General features: G+C 31.2%; 1 protein-coding gene across 2 annotated transcripts; it reads left to right on the top strand.

The window, feature by feature from the left end:
* Window positions 1-215: 215 nt before the first annotated feature.
* LOC140040350 (cytoplasmic aconitate hydratase-like) lies at window positions 216-12,151 on the top strand. 2 transcript variants are annotated; one of them, XM_072086218.1, is made up of 18 exons: window positions 216-324; window positions 2,320-2,412; window positions 2,543-2,711; window positions 3,219-3,356; window positions 3,697-3,766; window positions 4,021-4,204; window positions 4,599-4,738; window positions 5,100-5,271; window positions 5,392-5,492; window positions 5,884-6,160; window positions 6,693-6,828; window positions 7,082-7,166; window positions 8,509-8,665; window positions 8,921-9,045; window positions 9,161-9,265; window positions 9,714-10,127; window positions 10,545-10,730; window positions 10,875-12,151. In XM_072086218.1, the coding sequence occupies exons 1-18, from the start codon at window positions 309-311 to the stop codon at window positions 10,983-10,985; spliced, it is 2,679 nt and encodes an 892-aa protein (XP_071942319.1). In that variant the 5' UTR covers window positions 216-308; the 3' UTR covers window positions 10,986-12,151. The 2 variants fall into 2 exon arrangements, with proteins under 2 accessions (XP_071942319.1, XP_071942318.1); XM_072086217.1 differs by having other exon boundaries at window positions 3,682-3,766.
* Window positions 12,152-16,900: the final 4,749 nt, after the last annotated feature.

Here is a 16,900-nt window from a genome sequence, read left to right as displayed (position 1 = left end):
CTAGGTTTTTGGTCAAGTGGATAAATATTATGTGACATTGATCAAAGTTAAATAACCATACAAAACAATTGTTAATATAAAACAAAAATATTAAATTTATAAATAATATTATAGTAAATTTAAAAAACGCGTGAACTCAGCTACCTACAGAGGGCGTGTGAGAGCTCGCTGCTCGAGTGTGAAACAACAATAGAGCTTCAGCACTCTAGCAGAGAACGAACGACGGCTGTTTTTGTTGTTGTGGTAGAGAGAGATCGGCAGAAACCTGCCAAAATTCACTGTTAACCCAGACGAATCAGAAAGTAGGAATGGCTTTATCAGACGGTAAGTTAATTGTCATGTTCATCTTTAATTTGCTTGTATTCATTGTCTATTTAACTGCGAAAATTTAATCTAGGCCTAGGCTCACGGGTTCTTCCTTCGTGGTGTGTGGATGGTTGATTGTTTATGTTCACATGTATGCTGTGTGATATGACTCCATTGTCGATGAATCATTACTCACGTAGGCACGTTAGCCTAGCTAGCCCAGCCTTTGTGTCTGTTTATACTTTCGTGTAAAAAGGTGTGGGGAACCAAAGGCGTGTATAATATTAATAATAATATATAATTTAAGGCACTGGATCTGTTAATTCAGATTTATCCTTCATTCAGTTTATTTAATAGGCCCTGCCAACAATTAACAATAACATAACATGTTTGATGTTTTAAACAAATTTGGTCTTTAGAAACTAAACTGAAGCTTGCTAGGTACAGTAGAGGTTCCCCGTCATCCAATCCAATTCCGGCACAGTATAACAATGCGGACAATCTCTTCATTTTCCTAAATTCGTTCATTCAACTTTATAATATTTTACATTGTGACTATTATCGGGTAATGCTAATTTTTCTCCCGGTAGGGTTTAAACATAAAATTTTATCAAGTACATGCTAACATAATATTTAATGTTATTGTGATATTTAATTAATTCTAATTGTACGTTTTGTACATTTTTTAATAACAACTGTCAAAATACTGATTATGTTTTTTCCGAAACTGAAATGTTAAACAATATTTTAACTGAATTAACTTGTTTCTGGTGGAAAGAAAAATATATCTAAGTTAAATTTATGACTTTAATTAAAGCATATAGTAATAAAATGTACTTGACATCATTTTATATCATAAACCCTATCTAGGCGATACCAGGCCCCTTCCGGGCGTACCAGGCGAAGATTAGCATGACCGCTATTTATCAGTTACCATAAAGTACATGATAATAATCCATCATGATATTGCAATGCTTTTTTTCTCACAACCGCAGTGAATGTCTGGAATAAGTCGATAAATAACCTTCATCATAATAATATCCTTTTGCACATTTGATTTAATTGATGTTCATAACATTCGCATTTAATTTCTATGAAGATATTGACTAGGAAGTATTTTGCCTTGTCCTGATAATCTAGCAATCAAGGTGTTTGGCTAGCAATATCCTGGATTGAAATCAAGGTTACAAATAATAAATACTATAGAAAAGGGCAATGTAATTAGAATATCATACAGTACACTGATTATGTTACAATAGTGAAACCTTATAATTAAAGAAGCATTCATAATATTTGCAGAAGAATACTGTAATTGTGTTGATTTTCTATTGTACAAAAAATTAAACATATTTACTGTACAATATTGAAAGTGAAAATATTATTTTGGAAAAAAAATAATTTGTTTAAAGAATCAGTCAGTATTATTGTTATCAATCAACTACGGTATTGTAAGGTGCATATTTGATTCTTATATTTGAAAGAAAAGAAGGCAAACTGAGATAAAGTATAACATGTATGAACTATATGCAGGGAAAAATTTCATTTGAAAATTTTGTTTAGCAAAATTGCTAATCGAACTGATTTTTTAGACAAGAAACATAGTTTTGTATTGTATTTTTTGCTACACAATTGTAGAAATGTGTAGCAAAAAGGTTGTTTTGTATAGCTTTTTGCTATGCTACACTGGCGAAATTATTCTCTGATATGACCTTTTGACATTTGTCAAGGTTGAATCTATTGTTAAATTATTAACCCAGAATTCCCTGCACTCATTGTTTGTAAAAGAAAAGTTTACTTACTAATAATAATATGCAATATAAGTAGATAAAAATCTTGAATATTGGTATTAAAAAACATGGCCACTTTAGAAATAATGTGTTTTTAATTTCTTAGTGTAAAGTATTTAGTACAGAACAGAGAGTATACTTTTTGTTTAGACTAATAATTAATGTTTTTGCATACAGTATATCAATAATATTATCCTTTTTATAATCCCCAAATTTGTTTTTACAGATTGTAGCAAATACCGATGTGAGAAATCCATTGATATTGATGGAAAATCGTTCAAATACTTTGACCTATTAGGCATAAACGACCCCCGATATGGTAAGTTTACAAATTTGACTTGTTATGCATAAACGATCCTTGATTTAACCGGAAAAATTGTATTTTCCATCTCATGTTGTGCCACTGTCTTAACCGCTCAGCAACTTAAGTTCACATTTTTCTCTTGTAGATGAACTTCCATTTTCAATCAGAGTGCTTCTCGAATCTGCAATCAGAAATTATGACAACTTTCACATCAAGGTTAAAGATATTGAAAACATTTTAAATTGGAAAGAAAATCAACTGAAGAGTGTTGAAGTTCCATTTAAACCAGCCCGTGTTATTCTTCAAGACTTCACGTATGTTTTTTAAATAATTATAGCTCTGTCTACACTATCAAACTAGTTTAAAAAAGTGTGATGTGCCTAAATATGGTAGTGATATGACATCATCATGTCCATATATAAACACATCACATTTTTTTGTCACATAAACTTTAATAGTGTACTATGCTATGTTGTTTACTTTAGGAATAAATATTTTAAATGCCAAATTGTAAATTGTCTATATTGTTATTCTGTTTTAATGCTAATTGATTAATTATTAATAAATGACGACAATAACTGATGGTTCAGAATCTTGCATTAAAAATATACTTTTCAGACAGAAAAGGTTTCCCATATCACACTTTTAAATGCATACTGTATAAAAAAATGTAGTGTGTAAATTTGATATTTCAAATAAATGAAAATTATTGCGTTCATACAAAACTGTTAAAGTTTTACTAATTGTATATACACTATATAAATATATTTATTTATTGCTACAAAATGTTCAACATTATTATTGCTAATTAATGTTTGTAGTGGTGTCCCAGCAGTTGTGGACTTTGCAGCAATGCGAGATGCAGTGAAAAGACTTGGTGGCGATCCTGAAAAGATAAACCCAGTGGTACCAGCTGACCTTGTCATTGACCACTCTGTGCAAGTAGATGTCTCAAGAAGGTATGATGAACCATGTAACTTTATTGTTTATATAGCTTATGGTACTAAAGCCATGTTAACGCTGATTGAGTTATGGCTATTAGCATTTTCCACTAAAACGGTTGAGTTTAAAACACTGACGGTACACACACGACATTGGACAAAACATCATAATTCCTGTATGAACAGTACATTAGTAGTAGTCACACATATACACACACATTGCTATCACAGATGCCGTAATATTCCAATATATAATGTTTAATAGTATCATTATTATATTCCTGCTTTTTCAAATGCTTTTTCAAATAAAACATGATGTATTTTGAAACTTTGATTGTATCAGTTCTTCTACTTTTAGCGCCGATGCTCTCCAGAAGAATCAAGACATTGAATTTGAACGCAACAAAGAACGATTTCTCTTTCTGAAGGTCAATTTTTATTTTTTTTTTATTTCGGCAATATTTAACTGTACTTCAGAACCTCTTCTTTAGGTTATCCCTATCAAGGGGCCACTTTCCTTTGAAATGAACACAGGGAAATACATGTTTTAATACTATGGCCAACCCCTATTCAGAAACTACCCCTATTAAAGAGACACTTTTCTTAGTCTTGAAAGTGTCCCGTTAATAGGCGTTTGACTAAACAATATTAATTAATTCTGATTTCTTGCGTTGCGTTGCAGTGGGGTGCAAAAGCTTTAAAGAACATGTTGATAGTGCCTCCAGGCTCTGGCATAGTGCATCAAGTAAATCTTGAATACTTAGCTAGAGTGGTGTTTGACAGTGATAACATCCTCTACCCTGACAGCTTAGTTGGAACAGACTCGCATACTACCATGATCAATGGCCTAGGAATTGTTGGATGGGGTATTGTATTTGTTTTAAAATTGTTGTCTCATTTTTTCACCTCGGTATAAAATAACAGTACTACAAAGCAAATGACCATTAAAAATAACAGCAAAGAACATGAAAAAAAGTGAACTACATTACTCTTAAGTGGGGACCCTTAACTTAAGGGGGTCAAGTCTTAAAGCTTGTTGGAATTACTTGAACTCTACACTTTTTATTTTATCTTTATAATTACTCTGTTGAAATATTGAATGAAGTGTGGAGAAACAAATTATGAAACAAACAAAAGAAAACAGTACAACAAAACATAAAATAATAAAATATACAACTTTTGCCTTAAAACTGTACATATTAATGAGATAACTTTTCTTTGGCAAAAAGACATAAGCATTCAATATTTGGTTTTTTTTAGGAGTTGGAGGCATTGAAGCTGAAGCAGTAATGTTGGGTCAAGCGATAAGTATGGTTCTACCAAAGGTCATAGGTTACAAGCTGACAGGCAAGATGAACGCATTAGTCACTTCTACAGATGTTGTTCTCACAATAACGAAGGTTGGTAACATGTATGCAAAATCACCACTCACTCTATATATATGATACGGTAATATTGTCCCATAGTTTTATTAGTATTTGCAAAAAACAATTTGCAGCTTTATATGCTAAATAGTGGCAATGTACTTGTGTCTATTTATGTATGCTCTTAGACACAAAGATGTATAATAGATGGATAGATAGCCCTCTGTGTAAGATAATTCTATTGAGGTTTACAGTACATTTGTTAAAGATCCTTTGTTATTTTATTGGATATAAATGTGATCTGAAATAAAGGAATGTGACAATATTAATGTATAATGATGTACCTATGTTGACAGTGACAGTGTACATAGTTAAACATATTGATCTCTTTTTCTAGCATTTACGTCAAATTGGTGTTGTTGGCAAGTTTGTCGAGTTCTTTGGGCCGGGTGTGTCGCAACTATCAATTGCTGATAGGGCTACGATTGCCAACATGTGTCCAGAGTATGGTGCAACTATTGGATACTTTGCTATTGATGAAATTAGTCTTAAGTATATGAAACAAACAGGTAAATGTTTTTGTTATTAACCTAGTCATATCCCTGCATTTATAGAGTTAGTATTTGTATAACGGCAATAGTGAAATAATGTAATAGAATGTGTATTTTTTTTTTTTATTACTTTTGCAGGGCGACAGGACAGTAAGATATCAATGGTTGAGAAATATTTGAAAGCAAATGGATTATTTCGAGATTTTGATAACTCCAAGCAAGACCCTGTTTATTCTGAGGTAAGTTATTACTTTTAACAGCCCCATTCTTATGGCTATGTCATTGGTATGTCATTATTAAGTCCATTTACCAAATTTCAACTTTAGTTCTGTTAGACACCTTTTTCATTTGCTTTCCTGTGATTTCTATTTCGCCGACAAGTTCTCATTTGGGAGCTTCAAAGCGTTAAAGAATGGAGCTGTGAAAATGGTTCATTGCATCATCCTCATTATTAGTTTCATGGCTTCTTTTAAAAGGTGTAAATGCTTAGAAACATCAGTGTTATGCTCTTTAACAACCATTATTATGAGAATGCAATTATGGCCTCAACTACCTTTTGTTACTGGTAATAATCACTGTTGACTATATTTTACAATATTGTAATTTTTTTAAATTCTTTTCTTCCCTTAGATTGTTGAATTGGACCTCTCAACTGTAATGTCCTGCGTCAGTGGTCCAAAGCGGCCTCATGATAAGGTCGATGTTAACGTCATGAAGAAAGACTTTCAGAACTGTCTTGATAATCCAATCGGGTTTAAAGGTTTTAAGATCGCGCCAGATCAACAAAGCAAATCCATTCCTTTCGTCTTTGAAAATGAGGAGTATGTTTTGTCACATGGCTCTGTTGTCATAGCAGCCATCACAAGTTGCACAAATACCAGTAATCCATCAGTCATGCTAGGAGCAGGTTTGTAGAATTTTTCAAATTTGTAATGACTTTTTAATTTGATAATTAGGCTAAGGCAAGAGACAAAACAAGTATAGTTTTCTATAGTATATAAAATAAAGTATATAAAAATAACCTAAAGTATTATGAAAAACCACATAAATCATAACATATAACTCTATTGTTAATGGTGATAAAATAATACATTTTTGATAATATTCTTAAATGTTCGTGTATGAAGATCGTATAAGAATATTATGTCCTCGTGTTAATGTTGTAATTTCAAAAAGGCATATCTGATTGGCTGATTTGATGCTGCCATATACTGTAGTGTGGTCCCTTTTGATGTCTTTATAGAACATCTGTGAATCACATTTTTATGAGCTGTGATTGTGTTGAATGTCTAGTTCTTATCGTCTATCTATGGAACATTGGTATATATTTATCTATACATAAATAAATTACTCGTGTTAAACTTTTATCTGTATATATTTATCTATGACTGCACACTTTCCTAAAATCAACCTTACAAATTTTCAACATTTTATTTCAGGTTTACTTGCTAAAAATGCAGTGAATAAAGGATTAACAGTGAAGCCATTTGTTAAGACGAGTCTAAGTCCAGGTTCCGGTGTTGTCACTTACTACCTGAAAGAGAGTGGTGTCATTCCTTATTTAGAAACTCTTGGGTAAGTCCAGTTCCAGGTGTTGTCACTTACTTCCTGAAGGAGAATGGTGTCATTCCTTATTTAGAAACTCTTGGGTATGTTATCATTTAATCATAATCTGCCACCATTAAATTTATCATCTTGAAATATCACTATAAACATAGTAATTCCCAAATAAGAGCCTTGATATCCCATACTGACTTTTATCTATATTACTACATACATTCAAAATACAATATGAATAATTTTCTTGCATGAATATTTTCTTTTATAGTTTTAATGTGGTTGGATATGGGTGTATGACGTGTATTGGAAATTCAGGTCCACTGCCAGAACCAGTTGCTCAAGCAATTGAAAAAGTAAATACAAAACAAAATATATATATTTCACAACTCTATGGAAACTTAAATAATATTATTTCAACATTGGTAACCTGATTGGGGTGGCATATAAAAACACTTTGTGTATGCAGTGTGTTGGAAATAGAACTATTAGTGTAGTATTTATGAATAAAACCAAAGAATATATATCACAAGAATGAGTAATCCGCGATTTTTGCATGAGAAATTTGTAACAGAGAGCTCCAGTGAGTGATGCCCGCCCTCATAAGGGCGGATGTATACATACTAAATAAGACTTGATTTAATAGATATTATACATGTCACATTAAATAGAATTATGATAATAGTTTTTGCAATTGTAAACTATTTTATAATACTATTTATTAACAAACTAGTGTACATTCACTTTTACAGACAATTATTTACTAACATGCTAAGTTAGTTCACAAAAAAGGCCTAACACAGCAACACCAAAAATCACGAATCGTTACTCAGCACGGCCTATTCTTTACCATTGCCGTGTACTACTCTACGCCCGGTAAATTAAGTATTGTTTTTATGATATAAATTAGTATAAAATACATGTTATTAATAGGACAAAATGTTAAATGTCATTAACATTTATTTGTTTTACCAGAAAGAAGTTAGATATAGGAATATTATTAAACTATCCTTTGTGAACACGCCCGGTCACGCTATCGTAGCGCCCGGTTGATAAAGCAAACTGTTTATACGGCAGTTTTTACTAAATAAATTGCATAAAACGAACAATTAAATATCCAAATAGTATTTAACATGATGTTGGCATGTAGTTGATAACATTTTTTGTCATGAAAATACTACCGGTGGTCTAGCCTTTGATTATTGAAAGCGTCACAAAAAGTTGTATACATCCCAGATACATCCACACTTATGGCGGCGCCCTACCACATGGACAATATTACTGTTACAGGGAAAATTGCGGATTACTCATTCTTGTGATATATATTCTTTGATAAAACAAAACACAAAATGAAGATCAATATCCATAATTACAAAATCAAAATAAATTTACAATTCACAATTACCTCATTTTGTCCATAATATTATGCAAACAAATGAATCTATTATTATAATTGGTCAGATGTTTTACCCTACTCTGACGTAATTTGTACTTCATACTAAGTACATTTCTCGGGTGGGACTCGAACTCACGACCTCCAGATCACTAGCCTGACGCAAAGCTACTCCACAGTAGTTTAATACAATTACACCGCTATTATTATACTTGGCATCATTTTAATTTGTATTAATAAACAGTATTAATAATACTGTTGTAATTTAAATCAGCAATTTCATTTACTAATAATTTATTTTGTAGGGTGACTTGGTAACGTGTGGTGTACTGTCAGGCAATAGGAACTTTGAAGGTCGTATTCATCCCTTAACTCGTGCAAACTACTTGGCTTCACCGCTTCTAGTCATAGCTTACGCTATTGCAGGAACGGTCTCTATAGATTTTGAAAAAGAACCAATTGGTATGTTAATAAAAATTTGTATTACGGTTCTGTAGTCATTTCAAGTGGTTTGTGATTTGTTTAATATAATAAAATAAATATATGAACACAAATGAAATCATTTGTATATACTGTAGATGCTACATTATAATAAATTAAATTCTATTAAATTCTTTTGTCATTTTTTATCATATTTATCTTTTGTCATATTGATAGTGTTAGTAATACAGTATTGTTGACAAGAAGTATACATATATTAATTTTGTATAATTTTAGGCAAGGATAATAATGGAAAAGATGTGTTTTTAAGAGATATTTGGCCTTCGCGTCAAGTGGTGCAAAAGGTTGAACGTGAGCATGTCATACCGGCAATGTTTCAAGAAGTCTATTCTAATATTACGGTAACATTTCAATTAATTGATTTAATCCCACATAAATGATTTAATTTTCTAATGTAGACATTATAATTAATTGTGGAAAACATAATTGCTAACATTCCTAATATTTTGTTTACAGGAAGGAAATGATAGATGGCGCTCTTTAGATGCTCCAGATGCACAACTTTACCCATGGGACAGCTCATCAACGTACATCCAGTCGCCACCATTCTTTCAGACAATGGTTTGTGATATATTTTGGTTTGATTTTGATGGTGGTGTAAATTTGTTTTTTGAATTCATTTTCATCATTCAATTTCAGTTTATAAAGGATGCCATATTTATTTTGTTTATGTCTTTTGGCACATGTGGCCAAGGATTACCAATAGTAAATTAATCACTTTCCTATCAGATAGGTGGTAATCCCCCTGACACAGGAGCTATTTTGTGAACCAGTTCAAATAATGAACTGGGTTGCACACAGTTTATAACTGTGTACACTGGACTTACGGTTTATAGTCCTTATCCGAGGAGACTTGTTCCACTACCAGAACTAAGAGCGAGTCGACCTCAAACACTTGCTGATGTTGTTGGCTCTTTAGGTACGGTAAACAATGCCCCTGCCCTAACCCTGTCCATTAGACTCGCAAATATATGTACGTCTATAAACTATGTTTGGTTTCCTTTCACAGACAAGGGACTTGCCATCAGTTGGAGTCATTAAAGATGCAAAAGTTCTTCTAAACTTGGGTGATTCTGTAACAACAGACCACATCTCACCAGCTGGTAGCATTGCCCGAAACAGCCCAGCTGCTCGCTATCTCGCAAGTCGTGGATTGGTACCTCGTCAGTTCAACTCGTATGGAAGTCGGAGAGGCAACGATGCCATCATGGCTCGTGGAACATTCGCAAACATTCGTCTTGTTAATAAATTCATCGGTAAGGCAGCGCCGAAGACTATACACATTCCGTCGGGAGATGTGATGGACATATTTGATGCTGCTGATCGTTATAAAGCTGATGGCACGCAGTTGATCATTCTGTCTGGCAAAGATTATGGATCAGGTTCGTCAAGAGATTGGGCAGCAAAGGGTCCATGGATGCAGGTAACAATTAATGTCATTGTTTTATTTTTTTGTATTTATTTATTCAGGTATACAAACTTTTATATTCCAACCAGCAGCAAAAGCTGAAATGGTTGGATGATTACAATTTAAACACACAAAGCATAAACATTAGAAAATTATAAGATTCATGCTAAGTACAGGATTGTTGATTTCCTATACCTTTCCATACAGCATCTGCATGAATCCAACTTGTTGAAAGTATTGTCCCTTAAAAAACAATTGAACTCCCCTTTTATAATAACAAAAGTAACAACTAATTCTCAGGAAGACCCATCATGGCCTCTAGACCTCCATTGAGATCTAGATACTGATAACCACAGCGTTGTCATTTTGTTTTGTAATTTGCCTTTGGATTTGAATACACTATTGATACTGTATACATCATTTTTATTGCAGGGTGTTAAAGCAGTAATTGCTGAAAGCTTTGAAAGGATCCACCGTAGCAACTTGGTTGGTATGGGGATTATTCCATTACAATACTTGCCAGGGCAAACTGCTGAATCTCTTGGGCTTAGTGGCAAAGAAAATTACAGTCTCTCAGTACCGGATGATATCCAAGCTGGACAGAAAATAAGTGTACAAGTAAGTAATACAGTATAAGTATTTTAATATTAACTCTGTGCTTGTGTGTTATTCTTTATATTATGTGTGTATATGTGTTTTTCATTACATGTGCTTAGTGTTATTCTTTATATCATAATCGCTTTATATTTTACTGTCTACTAGGTGGATAAAAGATCATTTGAGGTGATAGTTCGTTTTGACACAGATGTTGAATTGGCCTACTTCAAACATGGTGGAATTCTCAACTATATGATAAGGCAGATGCTAGAATAGGATGAGGAATAAAATGCTTATTATTGTTATGCTAAGTATACTCTCACAGATATTAATGCCACTCACAAAGCATTATGTAAGTATGTACGGATAAACACTTGGTGACACTGTGTATACTGATCATTTACAAAAACACCATAACATATATATTATCAAGATAACTAAACTATATTTATATGATATGCAAGAAAGATAATGTTTCCTCAAATTATCTAATTTACACTTGAAAAACAACTCAGGAAGTATTATGTTCGTGAAGACTAACATGTTTACAGGTCTATTGTTACAAATTATAGTATTAAATGTGCAAAGTTGTTTTCTAAATCATTGCATTCTACACAACTATAATTCATTCCAATGTGTTCAAATAAATTCAATTGTAAATTACCTGTTTGAGATGTCATTATGAGATGAGATTGAAACATATTAAGAACAATATTGGATATAATCTACAATTAAGTAGTGGAGAAAATAATTCTCAATCATTTTGCTGTAATAGTTCAATGAAATAAGTTTGTTTGATATAATTTATTATTTATCTGTATTATTTTTATTTGTGTTGCATTTAAATAGTGGTGCTGAAGATTCTTCCTTTGTTTAAGCGTGATTCCCACTAGCGACACAATGTAAGAAAATGCCCTTCCAATAATTGTGTTTGCCCTCGTCTCCGTGAAATCAAACCTGCGATGTTTGCAGGATTGCTACGTCGCCGGTTCCCACTTGTGATTACGCAATACAGAGCCAATACGTCGTAGCGTTGCATTACGTTGCATCGCTACTGCACGTTTTAGGCCTTCTGTACCTGTGCCTTTATATCAACAATAGAAAATATAATATTAACAAATAAAAGGATGAGAATACATACATATTTATTTTGTTGCTCTTTTACGATATAAAAAAAGATGTATATACAAGTACTAATATTTTAAAGGCTTTTGTTACTATTTTTATTGATTGGACAATGTGGGTAATATTTGGCTGTTAAGATACATAGAGCTGAAATGATGATGCTTCATATATTGTAGTCGTTTTAACTTCTAATAAAAAATAACCAACTAACAATACTAACAGAAATGTGTTAATGGAAGGTTAGGATTTATTGTACACTATTAAAAACAATGTTGGCACATTATATATGTTTTCTGAAATTGTTAAAGGTATCAAAAAGAAATGAATAAATTAATATGAATAATTTGTTTTGAATTTCATTTTTGTGTAAAAATAGCTTTTAATTACCTCTCCCAAGAAGTCCTTTGTCCTGGATGTGTTTGTGTACAACATGCTTTTGGCTCATAGAAAAATGTAAATATTATTTTTATTTAGTAATGAATTGAGAAAGCTAAATATAAAAAATTAGAATAAATAGGTTTCAATTTTATGATTTTGCTAATGCTTGTGACGGAGGTACATTCCTTCCATTAAAAATTAATACTTTATAAGCACCCATTTAACTTTATATGCAAGTATAAACGCCCTGGATTAAGGGTCAGACAAACAGCATTCAAGTTTCCAATCTAGTACTTTATACAATCTTGGAATTTATACTAATTAACAAAATGTACAATTAAGCATGTTTTCCTTAACAGGTGTTCATCTCCTTAAGGCATGTTCACCTCTCACAACCATTTTAATAAATTCCTCAAACTTAATAAATTCACATTGTTAGCTTAGAAATCCCAATAGAGTTTATCATACAAATGTTTAATTTTTTTTGTATTGGTCATAGATAGAAGTAGACCAGTGGTATGTGAATGTTTGTCTGTCTGACTGCTTGTTTGATACTATGTATCTATGCACTGTCAAAAAATTGAAAAAACGGTCGAAATTTGCCAATTTTTTGAAAAAATCCGTGGGAAATTTTCGAAAAATGACCAATTTTCGACCCTTTTATTTTTTGACATAACTGGTTACTATATCGTAATTAACATGCGCAGAGTCGAATAATGTGTTCTGCGCATGTCAATTATGCTTTACTAACCAGTTATATAGAAAAATAAAAAGGTCGAAATTTGCCCATTTTTGGAAAAAATCCCTGTACTATAGTACAGGAAAATTTTCGAAAAATGGCTAATTTTCACCCTTTTATTTTTTGACATAACTGGTTACTATATCATAATTAACATGCGCAGAGTCGAATAATGTGTTCTGCGCATGTCAATTATGCTTTACTAACCAGTTATATAGAAAAATAAAAAGGTCGAAATTTGCCCATTTTTGGAAAAAATCCCTGTACTATAGTACAGGAAAATTTTCGAAAAATGGCTAATTTTCACCCTTTTATTTTTTTACACTATATCATAATTAACATGCGCAGAGTCGATTAATGTGTTCTGCGCATGTCAATTATGTTTTACTAACCAGTTATATCGAGAAAAAAAAAGGTCGAAATTTGCCCATTTTTGGAGAAAATCCCTGTGCTATAGTACATGGAAATTTTCGAAAAATGGCCAATTTTCTACCCTTTTATTTTTCTATATCGTAATTGAAATGCGCAGAGTCGAATAATGTGTTCTGCGCATGTCAATTATGCTTTACTAACCAGTTATATCGAAAAATAAAAAGGTCAAAATTTGCCCATTTTTGGAAAAAATCCGTGTGCTATAGTACAGGTAAATTTTCGAAAAATGACTAATTTTCGCCATTTTATTTTTTTACATAGCTGGTTACTATATCATAATTAACATGCGCAGAGTCGAATAATGTGTTCTGCGCATGTCAATTATGCTTTACTAACCAGTTATATCGAAAAAAAAAATGTCGAAATTTGCCCATTTTTGGAAAAAATCCCTGTGCTATAGTACATGGAAATTTTCGAAAAATGGCTAATTTTTGCTCTTTTATTTTTTGACATAACTGGTTACTATATCATAATTAACATGCGCAGAGTCGAATAATGTGTTCTGCGCATGTCAATTATGCTTTACTAACCAGATATATCGAAAAAATAAAAAGGTCGAAATTTGCCCATTTTTGGAAAAAATCCCTTTGCTATAGTACAGGAAAATTTTTGAAAAATGGCTAATTTTCGCCCTTTTATTTTGTGACATAACTGGTTACTATATCATAATTAACATGCGCAGAGTCGAATAATGTGTTCTGCGCATGTCAATTATGCTTTACTAACCAGTTATATTGAAAACTAAAAAGGTCGAAATTTGCCCATTTATGGAAAAAATCCCTGTGCTATATTACAGGGAAATTTTCTAAAAATGGCTAATTTTCGCCCTTTTATTTTTTTACATAACTGGTTACTATATCATAATTAACATGCGCAGAGTCGAATAATGTGTTCTGCGTATGTCAATTATGCTTTACTAACCAGTTATATCGAAAAATAAAAAAGGTAGAAATTTGCCCATTTTTGGAAAAAATCCCTGTGCTATAGTACATGGAAATTTTCGAAAAATGGCCAATTTTTGCCCTTTTATTTTTTGACATAACTGGTTACTATATCGTAATTAACATGCGCAGAGTCGAATAATGTGATCTGCGCATGTCAATTATGCTTTATTAACCAGTTATAAAAAAAGGGTTGAAATTTGCCCATTTTACAAAAAAAATCCCTGTATTACCCTGTCATCGTAACCAGTTAAAAATAAAACATCCAAATGGAACTAGTGACATAATTTCACATTTTAATGTAATAAAAGGACATGATATATAGAGACATTCAAGAATTAAATACAACCAAAGAAAAATAAAAACACCCAATATATACAGTCTTCAAGTCAAGAAATATAACATATTTACAGGATTTCGAGAATAAACAAAAATGAAATCGTTTTTGGAATAAAATATTCATAATTTCATATGAATATTTATGATTCTATTTACATACATTAGAAGCAATTAACATGATTAATATGTTGACATAAAAATGATTTGGATTGCATTAGCATAAGAACCAACATTTATCAAATTGTAAGGGGCAATTTTGAAGGAAAAAAAACTATATTCATCATTACTGTGTGTATGAGTTTCCCTTAACACATTAAAATACGTTCTTGGGAAGGAGAACTATTTATTTAAGTACTTAATACAATTAGCTTGCACTCAATAGTTTATACTAGTCATCAATGTGTTATATCCTGTACATTTTGTTTATAACCCTAAATACTACTCTATACAATATTATACACTATTATTAATATTATAAATATATTTGTTGATTAAATAACAAGGATTATATATTATTTATATTATATAAATCAAATATGTTAGAGGATTTAGAATCTAAAATCTCTATGTCTAATTAAGGCCAGTTTGTTTTTATAAATTTGTCTAAAAACGTATGAAAATCACAGCAAAAACACACTTGTTTTATAATAAAATGTCTTCTTTTTTTTATGACAAAAATGGAAGACATTTAACAGTCTGTAGGTTAATATCACAAATGATGTGATAGAAAAAGAGGCTAGGTGAATTTGTTACTATGCAATACCTCCTTTTACAGTGTCATTCTACATTTCACATTTAGTAAAACTGCCTATTCCAAAAGGAAGGTAAAAATGTTGAAAAATGTATGTACAGTATATATGAATACAGACCACTACTACTACTTATGATTCTTGACAAATAATTGTAAATATTTTTTTTCTCAAAAATGTGATCCTAGTAGAAAATTAAAACCATCCTTTGGTTCACAACCTGATTGGCAAAGACCTTGGATGAAATTGGTTTTTTACATCACCATGGCAACAGTCATAAACGGATTGTTTAACATTCATATCATTTCATATGTCATACCCTTTAATATGATTAATTTCGCCCTGATCATATTTCACAATAAATCAAGCAAACTTGTTAAAAATTCTCACGGGAAATGTCAAATGCATGAGCATTTATATTTTATTGTACAGTATTCTAAAGATAGTTTCGTATATTTTAAAAATCTTGTTTTACTTGTGTAACTGTTTCTTTATGTGCTTTCATAAAACCAAATCAATTTGCTTGCAGTAAAATCTATACTCAAAGCTATACTCTATACTCAAAGCTATACTCTATACTCAAAAGTAAACTCTATACTCAAAAGTATACTCTATACTCAAAAGTATACTCTATACATAAAAGTATACTCTATACTCAAAAGTATACTCTATACTTAAAGTATACTCTATACTTCAAAGTATACTCTATACTCAAAAGTATACTCTATACTTAAAGTATACTCTATACTTCAAAGTATACTCTATACTCAAAAGTATACTCTATACTCAAAAGTATACTCTATACTTAAAGTATACTCTATACATAAAAGTATACTCTATACTCAAAAGTATACTCTATACTTAAAGTATACTCTATACTTCAAAGTATACTCTATACTTAAAGTATACTCTATACTTCAAAGTATACTCTATACTCAAAAGTATACTCTATACTTCAAAGTATACTCTATACTCAAAAGTATACTCTATACTTCAAAGTATACTCTATACTTCAAAGTATACTCTATACTTAAAGTATACTCTATACTTAAAGTATACTCTATACTCAAAAGTATACTCTATACTCAAAAGTATACTCTATACTTAAAAGTATACTCTATACTTAAAAGTATACTCTATACTCAAAAGTATACTCTATACTTAAAGTATACTCTATACTCAGAAGTATACTCTATACATAAAGTATACTCTATACTTAAAGTATACTCTATACTTAAAGTATACTCTATACTCAGAAGTATACTCTATACTTAAAGTATACTCTATACTTAAAGTATACTCTATACTTAAAGTATACTCTATACTTAAAAGTATACTCTATACTCAAAAGTATACTCTATACTTAAAGTATGCTCTATACTCAGAAGTATACTCTATACTCAAAAGTATACTCTATACTTAAAGTATACTCTATACTTAAAGTATACTCTATACTTAAAGTATACTCTATACTTAAAGTATACTCTC

The sequence above is a fragment of the Antedon mediterranea genome, chromosome 2 (genome assembly GCF_964355755.1).
Source record: "Antedon mediterranea chromosome 2, ecAntMedi1.1, whole genome shotgun sequence".
Lineage (NCBI taxonomy): Eukaryota > Metazoa > Echinodermata > Crinoidea > Comatulida > Antedonidae > Antedon > Antedon mediterranea.
The sequence above is the reverse complement of the archived record's forward strand: the minus strand, read 5'-3'. Positions and strand labels throughout refer to the sequence as shown.